We start from the raw sequence: 17,992 nt of genomic DNA, 5'->3' as shown, positions 1-17,992 counted from the left end.
TATGAAGTATACGTGTGTCATTCTTGTGGCGTCATCGATGAGAGTCATGAAGTATTTGTAACCACTGGTTGACTCCTCTTCCATTGGTCCGCACACATCTGTGTGTACCAGAGCTAGTTGTGTTTCTGCTCTGCCTGCTGACTTGGGAAATGGGTTGCGGGTCTGCTTGCCTTTTATGCAACTCTCGCACACAGGTCTTCCGGTGTCTTTCACTGTGATTCCTGTTGCCATCCCATCAGCTAATTTCTGGACATTATCATATCCTAAGTGTCCCAAACGTCTGTGCCAGAGCTCCATGGACTCATTTTCAGCAGAGGCTGCCAAAGCTACACATTCATCTGTGTCTAGGACGTATAGTTGGTTGCATCGGGTTGCTGAAGCAATTACAGTCCCTCTTTCATTATGCACCATGCACTTGCCCTTTGCAAACTGGACTCTGTAGCCTTTTGCCTCGAGTACGCTGATAGCGATGAGGTTACTTCCCAATTCTGGTACATACAGGACGTCTTGGATATCTGTGACTACTGTCTGTCCCTCAATTCTTAGTCTCACTGTGATTGTCCCAACACTTGAAGCAGTAAGGATCTTTTCACCAATCCCGGTAACTGTTGTGGGGTTACACTGTGTTAAAGAATTGAACCACTCCTTGTTGCAGCTGAAGTGTCTAGAAGCTCCCGAGTCCATGTACCAGAGATCCCTCCTTGGCTTGTCTGTTACATTCAGTGCTGACTCGTTCTTCTTATCATGCCGCTTGTGCATGTCACTAGTGTTCTTCAGCCTGCATTCTGAAGCCTTGTGCCCTACTTTGTGGCACACATAACATTTGAATGTGCATTTCTTGGGTTTCGCACCCTTTGCTACTAAGGCAGAACCTTCAGCTATGGCATCCTTGTGGATTCTCTCTTGGAACTGTAGTAGTTTGGCTCTCACAACTTCAGTTGTAAGCTTGGTCTCATTTGACTCTAGTGCGACAACCAGAAAGTCAAATTCCTCTGTCAAATTCTGCAGCATTACCATTGCTACTTCTTCCTCATCCACTTTTGCTCCTACACACGCCAATTGCTGAGCTATCGATAGTATTTTATCAATATAATCGTTCATGTCCTTGCATGCATTCAATTTTGTTCCATACAGTGTGCGTCTCAGACTTATCCTTCTCATTAAGCCTTTATTTTCATAAGCACCTTGTAGAGTTGTCCACATGTCCTTAGCGGACTCCTTCCCACAGATAGTAGAGTAAACATGCTGCTCCACAGCCAGGCCTATTGTGCCAATGGCCTTGTCTACCTCTTCTGGGTTTGGACTTTCTCCTGGGGCTATTGTGACTTTCCATAGCTTCTCCCTCTTAAGCTGCATTTCCATAGCGAACTTCCATGTAGTGTAATTCTCTGAGCCTTTGAGCTTTGGAAAGTTCATGCTATGCCCTGTACTGTGCATTCTCGTTAACTCTTCCACAAATGGCAATTTAGAAATAATTCCTTTGTGTTCTTTTATGTACTGCGCTAGCACTTTGTCTTCAGGGGGTTAATCTTCGCGCACGTGACGTGCTGGGCCCATAACCTATTGGCAGAGTGTATATAAGTACGTGCAGTGTGGTTGTTAGACCTCACACTTAGAAGATATAACCAGTTTGAAGGGTTTATTCAAGTGGCAGGCTTGTAGGTTACAACAGTACTTCATGTGTTAACTTCAAGCAGTAATACAACTTGTACATTTGGTAACGACAGTCTCTGGTTGTTACTTAGCTGTAGCGTTTTGGCGCGTGCAGGGTAAATGACAGTCTGCTGGTTTACGCTGCGGTATCTCTCCCAGTCTCGCTGCTGCCAATGATGACTGATCTCCCTGTGCAAAAGGTCACGCTGGTAACGGGTTTACAGCGGGGGCTTGCTCCTATGCGCTCCGGTGCACGTGGAGCTACAAACAGCATGGACGGAGTCACACACGATCTGAGGCACACTCTAACGCGGGGACTTCCTCACAGGAAAGAGTAACGCTGCCAGCAGGGTCAGGGGTCTCTGCCCTGCTATTCGCTTAAGCGACCTGTCACTCAGGGTGACGCTTAACTACGTTGGCTGCAAGGGGGAAAGGGAAGACTGTAAGTCTTACACTAAGCAGTGTATGCGGAGACAGGCGCTGAGCGCTGCAATCTAACAGGTTCTTCCGACTACACTTTAACCTTCATTTGCTTTGTGTTCTCTTCACAGGCTGCCAGAAACTGTTTAGTAAGTGATCGAGGAGTAGTGAAAGTGTCTGATTTTGGAATGACAAGGTAAGAGTTCAGCAAATTACTGTACTGTACTTAGACCTATGAAAATATCACATTTGAGGCCTAATTCAGACCTAATCGCTCACCTGCGAAGTTGCAGATGACTCCGAGCCCCCAGTCTCCCAATGAATTCCAAATATGTCGCTATTCTCTATCCAGTAGCAAATCCATGCTCAGTTCATGAACCATTAAATGATTTTTCCAGTCAGTGTCATACAGGCTGATTGGGGCTGACATCACAGCCCCTCACTTAAAATGCTTGTGCACACCTGCTTTGTTTTCAGAAACTCCCAGAAAACGTCAGGTTACTACCCAGTGGCGTAACTACCTAATATGTTACTACCAAGGGCCGGTGTAAGGTTTCTCAGTACCCTAGGCAAAACTTCAACCTACTCCCCCCCCCCCCCCCCCAAAAAAAAAATACTGTGGTCCTCCCAGCCCCCCCGGGAAGGATGGCAAGTCCCCTGCTTTCCCTGGAGGCCCTCTGCACCCTCCCCTTTGCCACCCACAACAGAGTACAAGGAGGCAGCAGAGTAGGGAAGTATGTCTCAAGGGAACATATGGAGGTGAGGTCTTAGAAGTTCCACAGCCGCCCCCTGCATTAAGTACAACAAGGATCCTCATAGACATCCTTAATTTTTTGATTTGCAGACTTGGTGGTGCCCCTCCAGATCCCGGCGCCCTAGGCAGCTGCCTAAAGCTGCCTAATGGTAGTGCCGGCCCTGTTACTACCCCCAAACAACAGCTCCCTGTCAGTCAAATTGTGAGGCGGTTGCGATCTATACGCTAATTCGGTCGCTTTTTGGGCTCAATCATGAGTGCTACGATCTGTACTCATGCAAAGTCAATCAATAATCACTTGATCTGCTAATTCGCAAATCAGCGATCAACTCTGATTCAGGCCCTTTCAGGGCTATAACCAATGCAAACGGTCTTTTGACTGTCCAGTTTGATGCACTTTGATCCAAGGTTTCAGTACCTGATTTGAAGATAACAAAAAGTGATTATGATGATAGAAATAAGGATATCTACAGTACATCAGCCCTGGATACATTTCCTTTTCACTAGCGAATATATATATATAACCAGTAGGTAATGTTCTGTTCTATATAAGTAGATTGATAAATCTCAGAAAAATGTATTGTGATATAATTTATAAACAGATACTTGCAATTGTTTTGAGTGGTACATATTTTGTATATAACTAGGTATGTCCTTGATGACCAGTACACAAGTTCCTGTGGAGCCAAGTTCCCAGTAAAGTGGTCGCCACCAGAGGTTTTCAACTACAGCAAGTTCAGCAGCAAATCTGATGTCTGGTCTTTTGGTAAGAAATATATTGTGAATAAAGTATGTTAAAAAGAAAAAAGTGAAAAAAATGTAAATAGGTTTTAAGGCACCCATACACAAGTCCGATTTGGCCTGTTTTCAAAAACCTAGATGTCGGACTGGTGTATGGACACCTTTTGTGTCTCTAAGATCTACAAATAATATAATTATACCAATTATAACAGATAAAAAATGTATATGTTTTTGTGTGTGAGCTGAAGCGCTAATCTTTATTTCTGACTACTTTAAATTTTATAATTACATAATCAAAGTAACAGAATGTCAAACCACTACACTACAGTACAGTCAAACCCTACACTAAATCCCTGATTCCTCTATACTCTACACTACATTGCTGACCCATCTATACCCTACACTACATCCCTGACTCCTCTATACTCTACACTACATTGCTGATTTCTTTATACCCTACACTACATCACTGACCCTTCTATACCCTACACTACATCACTGACCCTTCTATACCCTACACTACATCCCTGACTCCTCTATACCCTACACTACATCACTGACCCCTCTATACCCTACACTACATCCCTGACTCCTCTATATCCTACACTACATCTCTGACTCCTCTATACCCTACATTACATCACTGACCCCTCTATACACTACACTACACCACACCACTGACTCCTCTATACCCTGCACTACATCCCTTACCCCTCTATACCCTACACTACATCACCTACATTACATCACTGACCCCTCTATACCCTGCACTACATCCCTGACCCCTCTATACCCTACAATACATCGCCTACATTACATCACTGACCCCTCTATACCCTACACTACATCACTGAACCCTTCTATATCCTACACTACATCACCTACATTACATCACTGACCCCTCTATACCCTAAACTACATCACTGGCCCCTCTATACTTTACACTACATCACTGACCCCTCTATACTCTACACTACATCACTGACCCCTCTATGCCCTACCCTACATCACTGACCCTTCTATACCCTACACTACATCTCTGACTCCTCTATACCCTAAACTACATCCCTGACTCCTCTATACCCTACACTACATCACTGACCCTTCTATACCCTACACTACATCCCTGACTCCTCTATACCCTACACTACATCCCTGACCCTTCTATACCCTACACTACATCCCTGACTCCTCTATACTCTCCACTACATCACTGACTCCTCTATACCCTGCACTACATCCCTGACTCCTCTATACCCTACACGGCATCCCTGACTCCTCTATACCCTACACTACATCCCTGACTTCTCTATTCCCTGCACTACATCCCTGACTCCTTTATACCCTACACTACATCGCTGACCCCTATATACATTGCAGAACATCACTGTCAGCCACCGGGCTAGTAAATTGCTAGTCATGTGACTGCAGCTGCACTCTCCTGGCCACAGTGACCTTGTAGCCCACCCCTTGACAGTCACATGGTAAGTTCTTTTGGCAAACAATTATTGCAGGTATATACTTGTATTATGTGGGATGGAGCCTGTCTGATTGACTGTTTCGTAATCTCCAACTTGACTTCTTTGTAAATTATTTTACTTGCTTTACTTTTCTTTTCCAGGGGTATTAATGTGGGAGGTTTTTACAGAAGGTAAGATGCCCTACGAGAGCTATTCCAATGTTGAAGTGGTGGATATGGTGACAAGAGGAGAGAGACTCTATCGGCCAAGATTGGCTCCACACAAGATATACACTATAATGATGGCCTGCTGGCATGAGGTAAGATAACCGTGCCCAATGCTCACCAGTGGCACTGATACATACACTGCACATACTTAGGGGGATATGTACTAAGCCTTGAAGGTTACAGGCTACAGGCTGTGTTTGAAAAGTTGCACTAAAGGGGTGCACACATGGGCGATACTTCTAAGCGATTTTGACTACATTGGCAGGTATTCAATGCTGTGGGCTAAAATTCTGTTTAACCCCCTCGCCGGCCGCATTGAATACTTGCCATTGTCAGAATGGCTTAGAAGGTTTGCCTTAATCACCCCTTGTGTACACACTGGCCAATAGCGATGTAGTTAGGCCATCAGAGAGACATCTAACTACATCCTTCTAGTCCCTATCGCCCGACCAAATAGTCAGTGCAGGCAGGAATATTCTTGCTACACTGTGTATTTGGCCGCTGCTCCCGGGCTGGGAGGATGTAGTTGGCCGTCTCTGTGACAGCTTAACTATATCTTGATACACACAAAGTCGCCGGGGCTGAGTCCGTGTGTACATGGCTTTAGGAGCTGAATGGCTGGAACTTTATCTCTCTGCTCCTTATCACTCTCCATGGCTTAGTGTATCTGTCCCTAAATCTCATGGCCATACTTTGGTGGTTGGTCAGTGTTTCTGGAATCGGAGAAATTGTTCCAGAGAGATATTCATTATTATGTTCTATTTTGCGCTGTTAAGCCTTGTGTTAGGGGGGAGGCACTACTCACACAGGAGCACTTGGGTTTCTGGTACTCCTGCTGCTGGGAGCTGAGCTATGGTGTGTGTGGGTGTGTGCAGCTGGTGTACCATAGACGTGAGTATATAAGAGAGAGCTACTTGGAGGGGTCTGGGCAAGACCTGTGCAGGGTTTGGGAGGGGTGAGCACAGCCCCCTGTGCAAAAGTCCACAGTATATAAAAAAAATGACTGAGCCGGCTATCTGCCTCCTCCTCACCCACATCTACAGCCCCAGCAATGACCGCCCCTCCTCCTCCTGTTCACACGGGGTCTCACCCTTTACTGCCAGACTAATTCACCTTTTACCCCACCAGTAAGTGGTCACACTTGTCCCTGGTGCATCCACACTGAGTGGCCATTTGGTGGTTCCTGCATCAGTTTTCTGGTAACTGCTAGTACTTGTTGCTGAGTGCCAGGATGGTAAGTAACCTGGGGTTGCTGCATAGTGTATAGAGGTGGGGGTGCAGAATATGAGGTTAATGGCGGAAGCAGTATATGAGGTGGTATGGGGGAGAAGTTTGTTTATAGGGGCATTATATGGTGAGGGATGCAGAATATGAAAGCGGATGGGGGTGCAGGGTATACAAGGGCAGTATATGGAGGGGGTTGCATTGTACAGTGGCTGTGTGTTTACCGAAACGAGCTCCAGGAGGCACCCTCCAGTGGCCACCGGGGTGAACCATGGTTAGCTCTATCTACCTATCTAATATATACTTTATATATATATATATATATATATATATATATATATACACACACACACATCTATGTTGTTCTTTAATAACATAATAATGTTAATATTCCATGCCAATATATATTGTATTCTTACCTCTCAATGATATAATTTGGCAGTATGGACAGTTGGGAAGTATATGTTACGTATGGGGCAGTATGGATGGTGTAATGGTTAGCATTACTGCCTCACAGCACTGAGATCATGGGTTCAATTCCCACCATGGCCCTAACTGTGCAGAGTTTGTATATTCTCCCCGTGTTTGCATGGGTTTACTCCGGGTACTCCGGTTTCCTCCCACAAGCCAAAAATATACTGGTAGGTCATTTGGCTTCTTCAAAAAAAAGTTAACCCTAGAATGTCTTTGTGTGTGCATGTACATGTGGTAGGGAATTCAGATTGTAAGCTCTACTTGGGCAGGGATGTGAGTGTTCACCTATACTCTGTAAAGCGCTGCGGAATATGTATGCGCTATATAAGAAACTGTTAATAAATAAATCATTTATATATCCTTTTTTATATATATATATATATATATATATATATATATATATATGTGTGTGTATATATATATATATATATATATATATATATATATATGTGTGTATATATATATATATATATATATATATATATATACAGTGTATATATATATATATATATATATATATGTGTGTGTGTCATATTTTTTGTTTTTATGTTTTAGAAACCAGAAGGGCGCCCTGGATTTTATGACCTGTTACTGGCAATTGGACAAGTACTGGAAGGAGACTTCTGAAGAGTTGCAAATGAACATTATAATATTGTACAATTATTATATAGATAAGGTGGATGTTATTTGCCTGACATCCAAACCTTCAGACAAAGGTTTCACTTCTGTGATTCCTACAGATTTTCTTTTCATTTGTCAGACTGTTTGGCACACTACGAGTATTACAGATTAGAGGATAACCCAACTCACAAATGACTGCGGTATATCAGGATTGTATTTCCTGGTCAGTTTTCTAGATGTAAGATCATTTTGCCACATGATGTAACCAGCTGTAAATATTATATGTATATAGAAATATATTTATATTAAAGAAGTTTGTTTTTGAGTTTTGCACTAAAAAATAAGATACATCTTCTTGTGATAAAATACACTTTGAAATTCTTTTATATGGTTCCAATTCTTTCTTTTTAATTTAAAATGGATGAGAGGTATTTCATAGAATTCCTAACCACAATGCTCTATACAGTAGGTGATTTTATAGAAATCTATAGATCGGAGGCGGAGTCTCCCTGTTATGTTCAAAACTTGTTTTAAGTAATTTACAAAAGTTTTAGGGAAGGTATTCAATCTCCCAGTCTCCATTCCCGACAGGGGAAATGGCAGCGGGACCCTATTCAATTCTGTCTTCCGCGACAGCATTGAACAGGGATCTCGGCAGAACATGCCAGACTTCACAAGCAGTTGAGCACGTTCTGCCAAGAACGGCCGGGAATTGCGGGAATTGACGAGCTCCCGGCTGTAGCTCGCCGGTTTCCAGGCGCTTCTCTCGGCCATGCCCCCTTTTCACCGTTCTGCAGGCGGGACATTGAATCCCTGTCAAGCTGACCGAGAACGGGACAGGGTCACGGCTGTCCGGCCAGCCCGACAGTTGTGACCCTACATTGAATACCCCCCCCCCCCCTTAGACGTGTGGTATGCTGGAACGACAGTCGGGATTCCGAAGGTCAGTATACCGACATCGGAATCATTACTGCCAGTACTGGTGAGTGTAACTGCGCTCCCTACACTGTTGGCTTGCTGGCTCGCTGAGCTTGCCACAGGTTCTATTCTCCATCTATGGTGTCATGGACCCCCATGGGAGAATAGCGCCTGTCAGCCTGGATGCCGACTGTCCAGCATTTTGTAGTTGGGATTCCGATGTCAGTGTACTGACCATTGGAGTCCCGACTGTCGAAGCATCATCCGGCACCCATTTGCGGACAGTATGGAAGAGGGTATAGAGCACAGGATCTTCTATTTGGCCAACTCTGAAGGGGAGCCACTGGATCATATGAGACGGTTGCTGATATTTAAGTATGATGAACGCAGGATCCATAGCATTGTAATTCGGCAAATGCTGGTTATGCATTCTTTGGAATGGGTGTCACATATTTTGGTAATGATAGATTGAAATGAAAGGGATTCTGAGGGTGCCTTGGTGGAACCAAAACCTCACTTCTGTGTGGCAGGAAGCTAGTCATTGGGCACTATGTGTCAGGTTAATTTGTTGTGGCGATGGCAAGAGCTGGTACTTGCATCGGGTTATAGCACTGATAATGGGGCAGCTCGTGGCACCCATATTGCCGCTCAAGGAACCCATTGCAAAGGTCAGGAATCTTCACCATTTTTTCACAAACAGAGCCTGTTGCTGCCAACTCCCCGACCCAAAGCGGCGGAAGACTATCAATCAAGGACAGTCTGATGACAGCCTGCATCCTATGCCACAGGACCCGCTTCAGCACTGTACTCTACACGATAGGCACAGGTGCTATCTCACCTGAATAACCCCCTAGTGCCATGTTGAGAAAAGTGCCTTGTGAAGGCTTACCTCTCCAGCATCTCTCTATAGGATTATTTATAAATAGTTTCTTTAAACTTAAAGGTACATTTTCTAAAGCTCCGATTAGATTCTGGCTATCATTTACTAGGACGCAATAGAGAAATGCTAGACAGAATATGATTGGAAGATATGGGCAAAATCACTTCTAATCTTTTTTAGAAGCTTTATTAAATTTACCTCTTAATGTACATTGAGATAGAGACACATTCTCAATAATACTGTATTTGCCCAGTCCTCATTTAGAAGCCTCTCCATCACCTCATTCTATATTTGAGGTCTCAAGGAGATAAACTTTGGATCGCCATTTCTGTGTACAAGGTGGAAGCCAGCCTTTCGTGATACCATGGTGGTTATAGCCTACAGCAGTGGTTCCCAACCCTGGTCCTCAAGTAACCCCCAACAGTGCATGTTTTGCAGATCTCCTCACAGAATCACAGGTGAGATAATTAGCTCCACCTGTGGATCTTTTCAAATGTGCTTGAATAATGAGTGCACCTGCCGGGTGACCTGGAAAACGTGCACTGTTGGGGGTACTTGAGGACCAGGGTTGGGAACCACTGGCCTACAGGACAGGTATCCAGGAAATGTTCATAATAGCATCTGTTAACCCTTTAAGTGCCAAGCACATTTGTCAAAATAGGTGTGAAAATTGGCAAGCAAACATTTTTCTTCATCATAATGACCGGTAATGTAAACTTAAACAGGAAATATAATCTTTAATACACAACATTTTTTATTTTAATTTATATAACAAATGTGAGGGACGGCAGTTTTTGCGGATATTTTGCACATCTCTCACTCAAGGGGTTAATCAAGGTTAAGCATCCATTGGTGTAATTTATTTTTGTACACAATGACTGATGATTACATAACGACGCTATTATCAGCAGAATACACGTGTCTGATCGCAGAACGCATGCGTGATGGTGGTGCTGTGATCCCGCAATTATGATTCCATGGAGAAGTGGCTGACAGAAAGTGACCATGGAGGCGTTAACGGAGTGCGGTTGGAGGACTCTGGCCCTGTCATGGCTGTTTTTGGGGTGTGTACAGTATATACCGTGAGCTGTGAGTTCGTACATTCAAAAACCTGATGCCTGTGTCGCTACTGATGTCCAGTCTGTGTAGTCCTAGGCCAATTCTTAACCACAATGTTTCTCCTTTTGCATATAGGCTGTGAATGTGTACGCAATTGCGAAATCCCGCCAATTTCTCCCTCTATGGGTGCCCACGACACCCATAGAGGGAGAAATTGGTGGGATTTCAGCGGTTGGGATTCCGGCGTCGGTATTTCAACCGCTGGGATTCCGACTGCCGGGATTTTGACACCATCCATTTACAGATATATGCACAGTCAGCATTTTCTGCAGAATTGAATAAAGCCCCTCTGCAGGGCCGTATTAAACTCACAGGTCACATGTCAATGTTTCGATTGCGTACAGTACATAGCGGCCTTCCTCAGGATGCCACCACAGTATAAAACTGTTTCCAGGGCAGGAGGTCATTGCGCTTGATGGTGGATTAGCTACCCAAGGGATAGGCCAGAGTGTGGGCTCTGGTAGGGACCAATGGAGCATTTTGAAGAGTTTGAAATATGCTGTGATCACCTGTAAGTTGCTTGCTGTAACTATACTTGCCTGATCTGTGTACCTGGTATGTTGTGAATTCATCTTGATCCATTGTTGTATGTGATTCTTTGTCACATTTGGCACCCAACGTAGGGCATATCACAGCTGGAAACTATATACAGCAGAGAACCTTAGGTATGACAGCTCCCTGTGTTCAAACACAAGTTTTTTTTTTCTGGTTAAACACTGTGTAGTTGGCTTGGAAGCCAGAAAAGGTTTCACTTGTGTTGTGAGAAGCAGCCAGCCTTAATGGGCCACAGCATCTTTAACAGACTATTTGCAGATAATGATTCTTGCTAGTAACAAAGCCCAGAACTCAGGTCCAGTGGTTAAGCCAAAGGCTCCACCTCCCATGGTGTACTTTGAATATGGTGAACTTGGTCATGTGCAATGGGACCGCCCAAAACAGGGAGAGCTGATTAATTGCAGTGCGGGAAAAGTGGATTTGCCAATGGTCAGCATGGTGGCTGCAGGAGTATCCCAAGCAAAGTCCACCCTGTTCTGGATGCTTGTACAGTTTGAAGGCCGGGAGATCTGGGCACTGGTGGATACTGGTTCCTCCGTGGAGTTGACAAGGTTGTGCCTCCTGTCAGTGTGTTGAGTATCCATGGCGATGTTGGGTTTATACAGAGTTTATTTTTTTTGCGCTCCTCTATAAGAGACGGCCCTAAGGGATTCTGGATCTACTGTTTTAAAAGAAGGGTGGCAACAACCTTTTCAGGATTTTAACACCATTCAGTTTGTGTCCCAATTGTATGACTGTCTAAGGCAGCTTGCACTGCTCCTGAACAAAAACATGGAAAGGGCTCAGCAATGTCAGAAACAAAGTTATGACGTCACCGCAGTCAACCGTTCGTGTAAACCGGGAGACAAGGTACTAGTAGTAGTAGTAGTAGTACGTTTATTTATTAAGGCGCCGCAAAGTGTCCGCAGCGCCGTACATAGCAAACAAAAAACAAATGACAAGGTAACGTGTTGAAAAATAAAGTATAAATAGGGGTATAGCTGGTAGAAAAAAAATCAGAATCAGTTCAGAAGTAGGTGTCAAAATTGTCGAGGAGACTGAAGATGAAGTAGAGGAAGGGAAGAACAGGACAGGAGGACAGGTGAGGTAAAGAGGTAGGGTGAGTACGTGAGGCAGGAGGACCCTACTCATAAGAGTTAACATACTAAAAATAGGTGGGTGGACGAACGAAAAACAACAGGATAAGTAGGAACGGAGGGGAACGGAGGCAGGATAGGAGGATCAAAAGAGGTTAGGAGGAGGGATAGGCTAGTCGAAAAAAGTGGGTTTTGAGGGAGCGCTTGAAGGAGGTAAGGGAATCAGAAAGCCTGATGGGTGGCGGGAGGTTGTTCCAGTGCAGGGGGGCAGCGCGAGAGAAGTCTTGGACACGGGAGTGGGAGGAGGTGATTAGGTGAGAGGTAGTCGGCGGTCAGCGATGGAGCGAAGAGGACGGGAGGGAGTGTGGATAGAGATCAGTGAAGTGAGGTAAGGAGCGGTGGAGGAGGAGAGAGCCTTGTAGGTGGTGGTGAGGAGTTTAAAGAGAACTCGGAAAGGAATGGGGAGCCAGTGAAGAGATAGACAGAGGGGGGAGGCGGAGGTAGAGTGGCGGGAGAGGAAGATGAGCCTAGCGGCAGCATTAGGAATGGATTGAGAGGTGCGAGGCGGGTGAGAGGTAGCCCAGAGAGAAGGATGTTGCAGTAGTCAAGGCGGGAGATGACAAGAGAGTGAATGAGAATTTTGGTTGCGTGAGATGTTGCGTAGGTGAAAGCGGCAAGACTGTGAGAGAGCACGAATGTGGGGGGGTGAAAGAGAGGGAGGAGTCAATGATGTCACAGAGGCAGCGCGTTTACTAGTGCTTGTGCCCACTACAAAAAGTAAGATGTACAGTATGCTTAACGGACGGGGCATTTTTAAGATCATAAAGGCAGTGGGACAGGTCAATTACGGGGTTTGATAGTAGGGATGAAGAAGGAAGGTACATATCTACCATATATACCTGTTAAAACATTGGAAGGAAAGTGCCAGTCAGCCCTCTTTGGTAACAAAAAAGGTTCCAGAATGCCAGATACTGTACCCATTGAAATTACACTTAGTCCCGGTCAGAAACAGGAAGTGGTGACTTTGGTTGCACCAAGATGTGTTTTCTGCCGTTCCAGGAAGGACACAGATGATGTTGTGACTCCACCCAGGGTGGACATTAAAAAAAAGGCACATGGCATACCCGAGGCAAAGTGGGCAGCAGTAAAGCAAGAGACGAAAAAGATGATACACCTGGGGGTCATAAAAAAAGTCAACCAGTGAGTGATATAATCCCATTGTCTTAGTACCTAAGTTATCGGGTGCTTTGAGATTCTGCAATGACTTCTGTAAATTAAATCAAGTTGCTCGCTTTGATTAATACCCTATGCCCTGGGTTGATGAGTTGGTAGAAAATGTAGCCAAGAGTCAGTATCTTACCACTCTTCATTTGACAAAAGGATCTTGGCAGATTCTTTTGACAGAAGCTGCTAAGGCAAAAACAGCCTTCTCTACCCCAGAGGGCTTATTTCAATACAAAATGCTGCCATTCGGTTTACATGGTGATTAAGTTGCTGCGTCCCCACAGGGAATATGCAGCTGCATATTTAGATGACATTGTTATTTTCTGCTCTGATTGGGAATCACACCTACCAAAGGTAGAGACTGTATTAAAGTTTCTATGGGTTTACCGCCAACCCTTAGAAATATGCCATTGGTAGAGTGCAGGGGTGGGCAATTAATTTCTGTCGGGGGCCGTATGAAAAATCTGAAGTTTGTCGGAGGGCCGAACCAATCATAACTTGAACTTAATTATACTTAATAAAACAGTCACATGTGTATATATAATATATATACACACACGTGTAACACTGTGTATATATATGTGTTACACGTGTAAATATATATTATATGTACACGTATATATATATATGTGTGTGTGTGTGTGTGTGTGTATATATATATATATATATATATATATACATACACACAGTGTTACACGTGTGTGTGTGTGTGTGTATGTATATATATATAATTATTATACACACACTTTTTTTTTTTTTTTCAGGCCCTGAGATAGAGGGAGGGAGGAGCGTTCTGGTGCCTGAGATAGAGGGGACAGTTTGCAGGCACCTGGGCTGGTAGCCTGGTACTACGCATACCCGACCCGGAAACTGGGTGGGAGGGGACGCGGTCACGAGGCGGCCGCTCCACCCAATGGTGGGGAGGCAGCTGCCGCGTCACCGAATCCATCCCAGTAGTGCTGTGTGCGCCTTCGCATCGGCGGGAGTCGGGACCACTGCACTGGTGTCAGGGGGGAGTCAGGCAGCAGTGGCGGCACGACAGCAGTGGCGGCGCGACTTGGGGCAGTGCGGCGGGCCGGACCTTAGCGGCTCGCGGGCCGTATCTGGCCCGCGGGCCGCCATTTGCCCACCTCTGGTATAGTGGAAGCCAAGTATTTGGGGTACATTGTGGGCAGAGGACATTATTTAATTGTCTTTATTAAAATCTAACAATATAAAGACAATAAATCAATATATATGATTTCTTCTTTTGTGCGCTAAGAAAAAGGCAATCTTCCCTTTCCTTTGTTTGCATCTAGCCTTATTGCTTTTGGCTGCACCCCCATGTGACTGACCAGACATTGTGATTAATAAATCAATTGGGACATTACAAGGTAATCTAAGTACACACCAGTGCAGAATTCCCAATACCCATAACCCTGTTTCTATCAGTAAACCTCAGCCTAGTAAGGTAGAAGCGGTTCTCACTTGGTCTAAACCCAAATGTCAGTCGCAACTACAGTAGGACATTTCTCGGTCTAGTGGGTTCTTACCACAGGTATAAGGGATTCCCCGGTGACGTCCTCCCTCAGCCAATCAGGTGTGGGCTCTGGGGGAGCTCCGCGCCTGATTGGATGTGGCTCCATAGACATCCTCCATCCTCTCCATAGTTTCGAATATAATGCTCCTCCCATCCTTTAGTGAGAATTGGACCCCCATACCACCTTTAGATCCCATTCCAGCTGCCCTTCTCCCAGTATCACGAAGAGAAGGAAGCTGGTGTGCCGCCCCTAGCAGGTGCAGCCCCTAGGCATGTGCCTCACAGTGGGAAATCCAACACTGCATACCCATTTTCTGTTGCTATTACCCTATGCCCATGCACAATGTGTACATTACTGTATGCATGCATTTGATAATCACTCGATTTGCAAATTCACTAATTGGTGATCCATTCTGAATTAGGCCAATTTCTAAGAACAAATGCACATGGTTTAAAAAATGAACAATCTTCAGTCTGAAAGTAAAGTAAAACAAGACACTCATTACAAAAATATAATTTATTTTGGCTCTACAGGCTCCACATGAATAGTATGTACAAATCACACAACTCATTTCATATGGTTTAAACAATATTCTTGATTGCTTGAAGTCATTTTTTTTGTCATCCACACAGTCCAACATTGCACACAGATAAATACAGCACTGTTCATTGAGAAACATAGAAAGAAAACAAAAGTCATATTATTCAACTAGTATATACATTAGGCCACTTTGTTAATTATTTATTTTCTCTAATTAACGAACACATCTTGTAGAATCTGACCAATACACCCCGATTCTGTTACTGTGTACTTAAGCTCACACTCAGATTACAGTTACGTAATACCACTGAGAGGTATTGCGATTCTGGTAAGTAGAAGAAAACAAGAAAACACACTTCTAGGAGTTGATTCAATTTGAGGTGAGTTGGTTTGCGCATATACGGTACTGACAGCAGCCCCAACTCACGCATTGGTTGCAGCCCCATAGGGATGTGCACTAAATTCTGCGAGTCCAGGGTGCAAAATGAGATGACCTTGGTGACATTTCTACGCCATTGCAACAGCACCTCGCCCCTAATTGAATTGACATCATAGTATAAAGTGTGTTCCTGACTGGAGGCTCTCATTTGTAAAATGTAATGTCTCTGCCATCATGTCTTAAGGAGCATACACACTGGGTGATTTTGAGCTGAAATCTGTCCAATGTGTACAGGGCAGTGATGAGCTGTGAGCGCTAATGTGCACTCCCACATCATCACCAGCAGATGAACGTCAGGGTGGACCGCTTTCCATACCGTCCTGCTATGGAAAGTTGCCCACGCCCGGGAAAGTTGCTTAGACGGGTGAAAATCGCTCAGTGTGTATGCACTGTGCAAATTTTTAGCCTAGCGATTTTCCCCATACACACTGGGCAAAATCACCCAGTGTGTATGGACCTTAACAAGCAGCTATGTGCCTCTCGAAACAAATTGCATTACTACAGAAACGTAACAAAATATTTGGAATAATCTGAATATTTGGCGAGACTGCCGTGTTCATTCCTGAGATATAAACATATTACATCTGTATATATTTTACATTTAGTAATATTTACTTTGTATAAAATACACATATATTTACATGACAGACAACCACTGCTATTACAACTTTTGCTAAAATGTTTGTCTTTATTGCTGGTTTATGAAGATGACTTCTCTTGCGCACCTAGTACAGTATTGCAGTGCTTTTCTTACTGAGTGTCACATATATTCCCAGCAGCCTACATGTTCTGTAACAATACTGTTCATTAGAAGGTTTCCTGACATCTTATTAAGCAGCAAGTTCCGGCACTAAGCCATTTATATGCTTAGGTGCTTCCATAATATTTACAGTGCTCCCTTATCTCTACTTACTGTACTCCACTATATGAGGGTGTGGATTATCTTCTTTTAAATGTCCACCTGAGCGACAGTTATTTTGGAACACACCAAGTTCCATTGTAGACAGCGCCATATATGTTCAATGGCAAACTATAAATACAGTATGAGACTGCATCAGGTACAAAAAGGGATTACTCACTAAGGGCAGTATTCAATGTAAAATATTGCCGTGTGCAGCGAATCCTGTTTAGGATTCGCTGCACACTCGCTGTGTTCCGGAGGGCTGGCTGCCACTCGCTCTCCCAGTATTCAACGTCGCAGGGGCGAGTTGCCCCTCGCGGCGAATCTTAACCCCTGCAGTGGACGCTCGTCCCCTGCAGGGAGCCATGGGACGGTGGCAAGCAGGGAGATTGAAGTCTCCCTGCCTGCCCCAGAACGTATGTGGAGGGGAGGAGGCTCCCCGGGACCCAGGCAGCACAAGCTGCCAACCCCCAGAGCCAGCAGGGGACCGGGTATATTTACTGCTCCCGATCATGCATATGTAATGATCAGGTGCAGTGAATATATGAATATCTAATGAGCGGCTCGGCTCCCGGCCCCCTGCTGGCTGCTCTGTGTAAAAAAAAAAATATGTATATATATATATATTTTTTTTATTACATATATATATATGCATGTGCTATAAGCACATGAATAAAAATAGCATGCCCCTTCAAAGAATAAAATTCCTGATTTTTTTACACCAAAATTAAAACAAAAACCTTTTATTTTAAAAGTTCACATTCCACTTCTCCATGAAAAGATGGAGAATTGCTACATGGAGAGACACGGCGAAAATCACGGCGAGAAGTGCACGTTGAATAGGGTTGTTCGCTTTTTGAGACCAAAATTCTCGGTCCAACGCGAGAAAAGCACAAACTCGCCATAAAACACGGCAAATTTTTCTCATTGAATACTGCCCTAAATCAGGACTATAAGGGTATGGGGCATGTCATGATGGGAACACAAATGTCGACAAGTTTTTCATAAAAAAAAATTTTTTAAACGATTTGTTTATACTTTACCATCCCAGCGGACATAGAGGGAGAAAAAAAATAGGGTACTCTTTACTTAGAACGGCGCCCGCGATTTTGATCGTGGGCATCGTTAGTAAAAAATCTCGGGCATTGAATGCACTAAAAAATCGGGTGCGATCAACCGACGAGATGCCCGCGATTTCCCATAGGGAACAATGTTAAATGTCTCAATTGACCCAATTTTCCTGTTT

At 44.3% G+C, this 17,992-nt stretch overlaps 1 protein-coding gene across 2 annotated transcripts in view; it reads left to right on the top strand.

Moving 5' to 3' along the window:
• The window catches only part of TEC (tec protein tyrosine kinase), a 139,895-nt gene extending 131,962 nt beyond the window's left edge, over positions 1–7,933 (top strand). For both annotated transcript variants that reach the window (XM_083168061.1, XM_083168062.1), the window contains exons 15-18: positions 2,205–2,269; positions 3,475–3,593; positions 5,190–5,347; positions 7,509–7,933. In XM_083168061.1, coding sequence (XP_083024187.1) covers positions 2,205–2,269; positions 3,475–3,593; positions 5,190–5,347; positions 7,509–7,580 — 414 coding nt within the window. In that variant the 3' untranslated portion in view covers positions 7,581–7,933. The remainder of the gene's footprint in view (positions 1–2,204; positions 2,270–3,474; positions 3,594–5,189; positions 5,348–7,508) is intronic.
• The last annotated feature ends 10,059 nt before the right edge of the window (positions 7,934–17,992 follow it).

Source organism: Crinia signifera, chromosome 1 (genome assembly GCF_055691185.1).
Source record: "Crinia signifera chromosome 1, ASM5569118v1, whole genome shotgun sequence".
NCBI lineage: Eukaryota > Metazoa > Chordata > Amphibia > Anura > Myobatrachidae > Crinia > Crinia signifera.
This window is presented reverse-complemented; position numbering and strand designations above follow the sequence as displayed.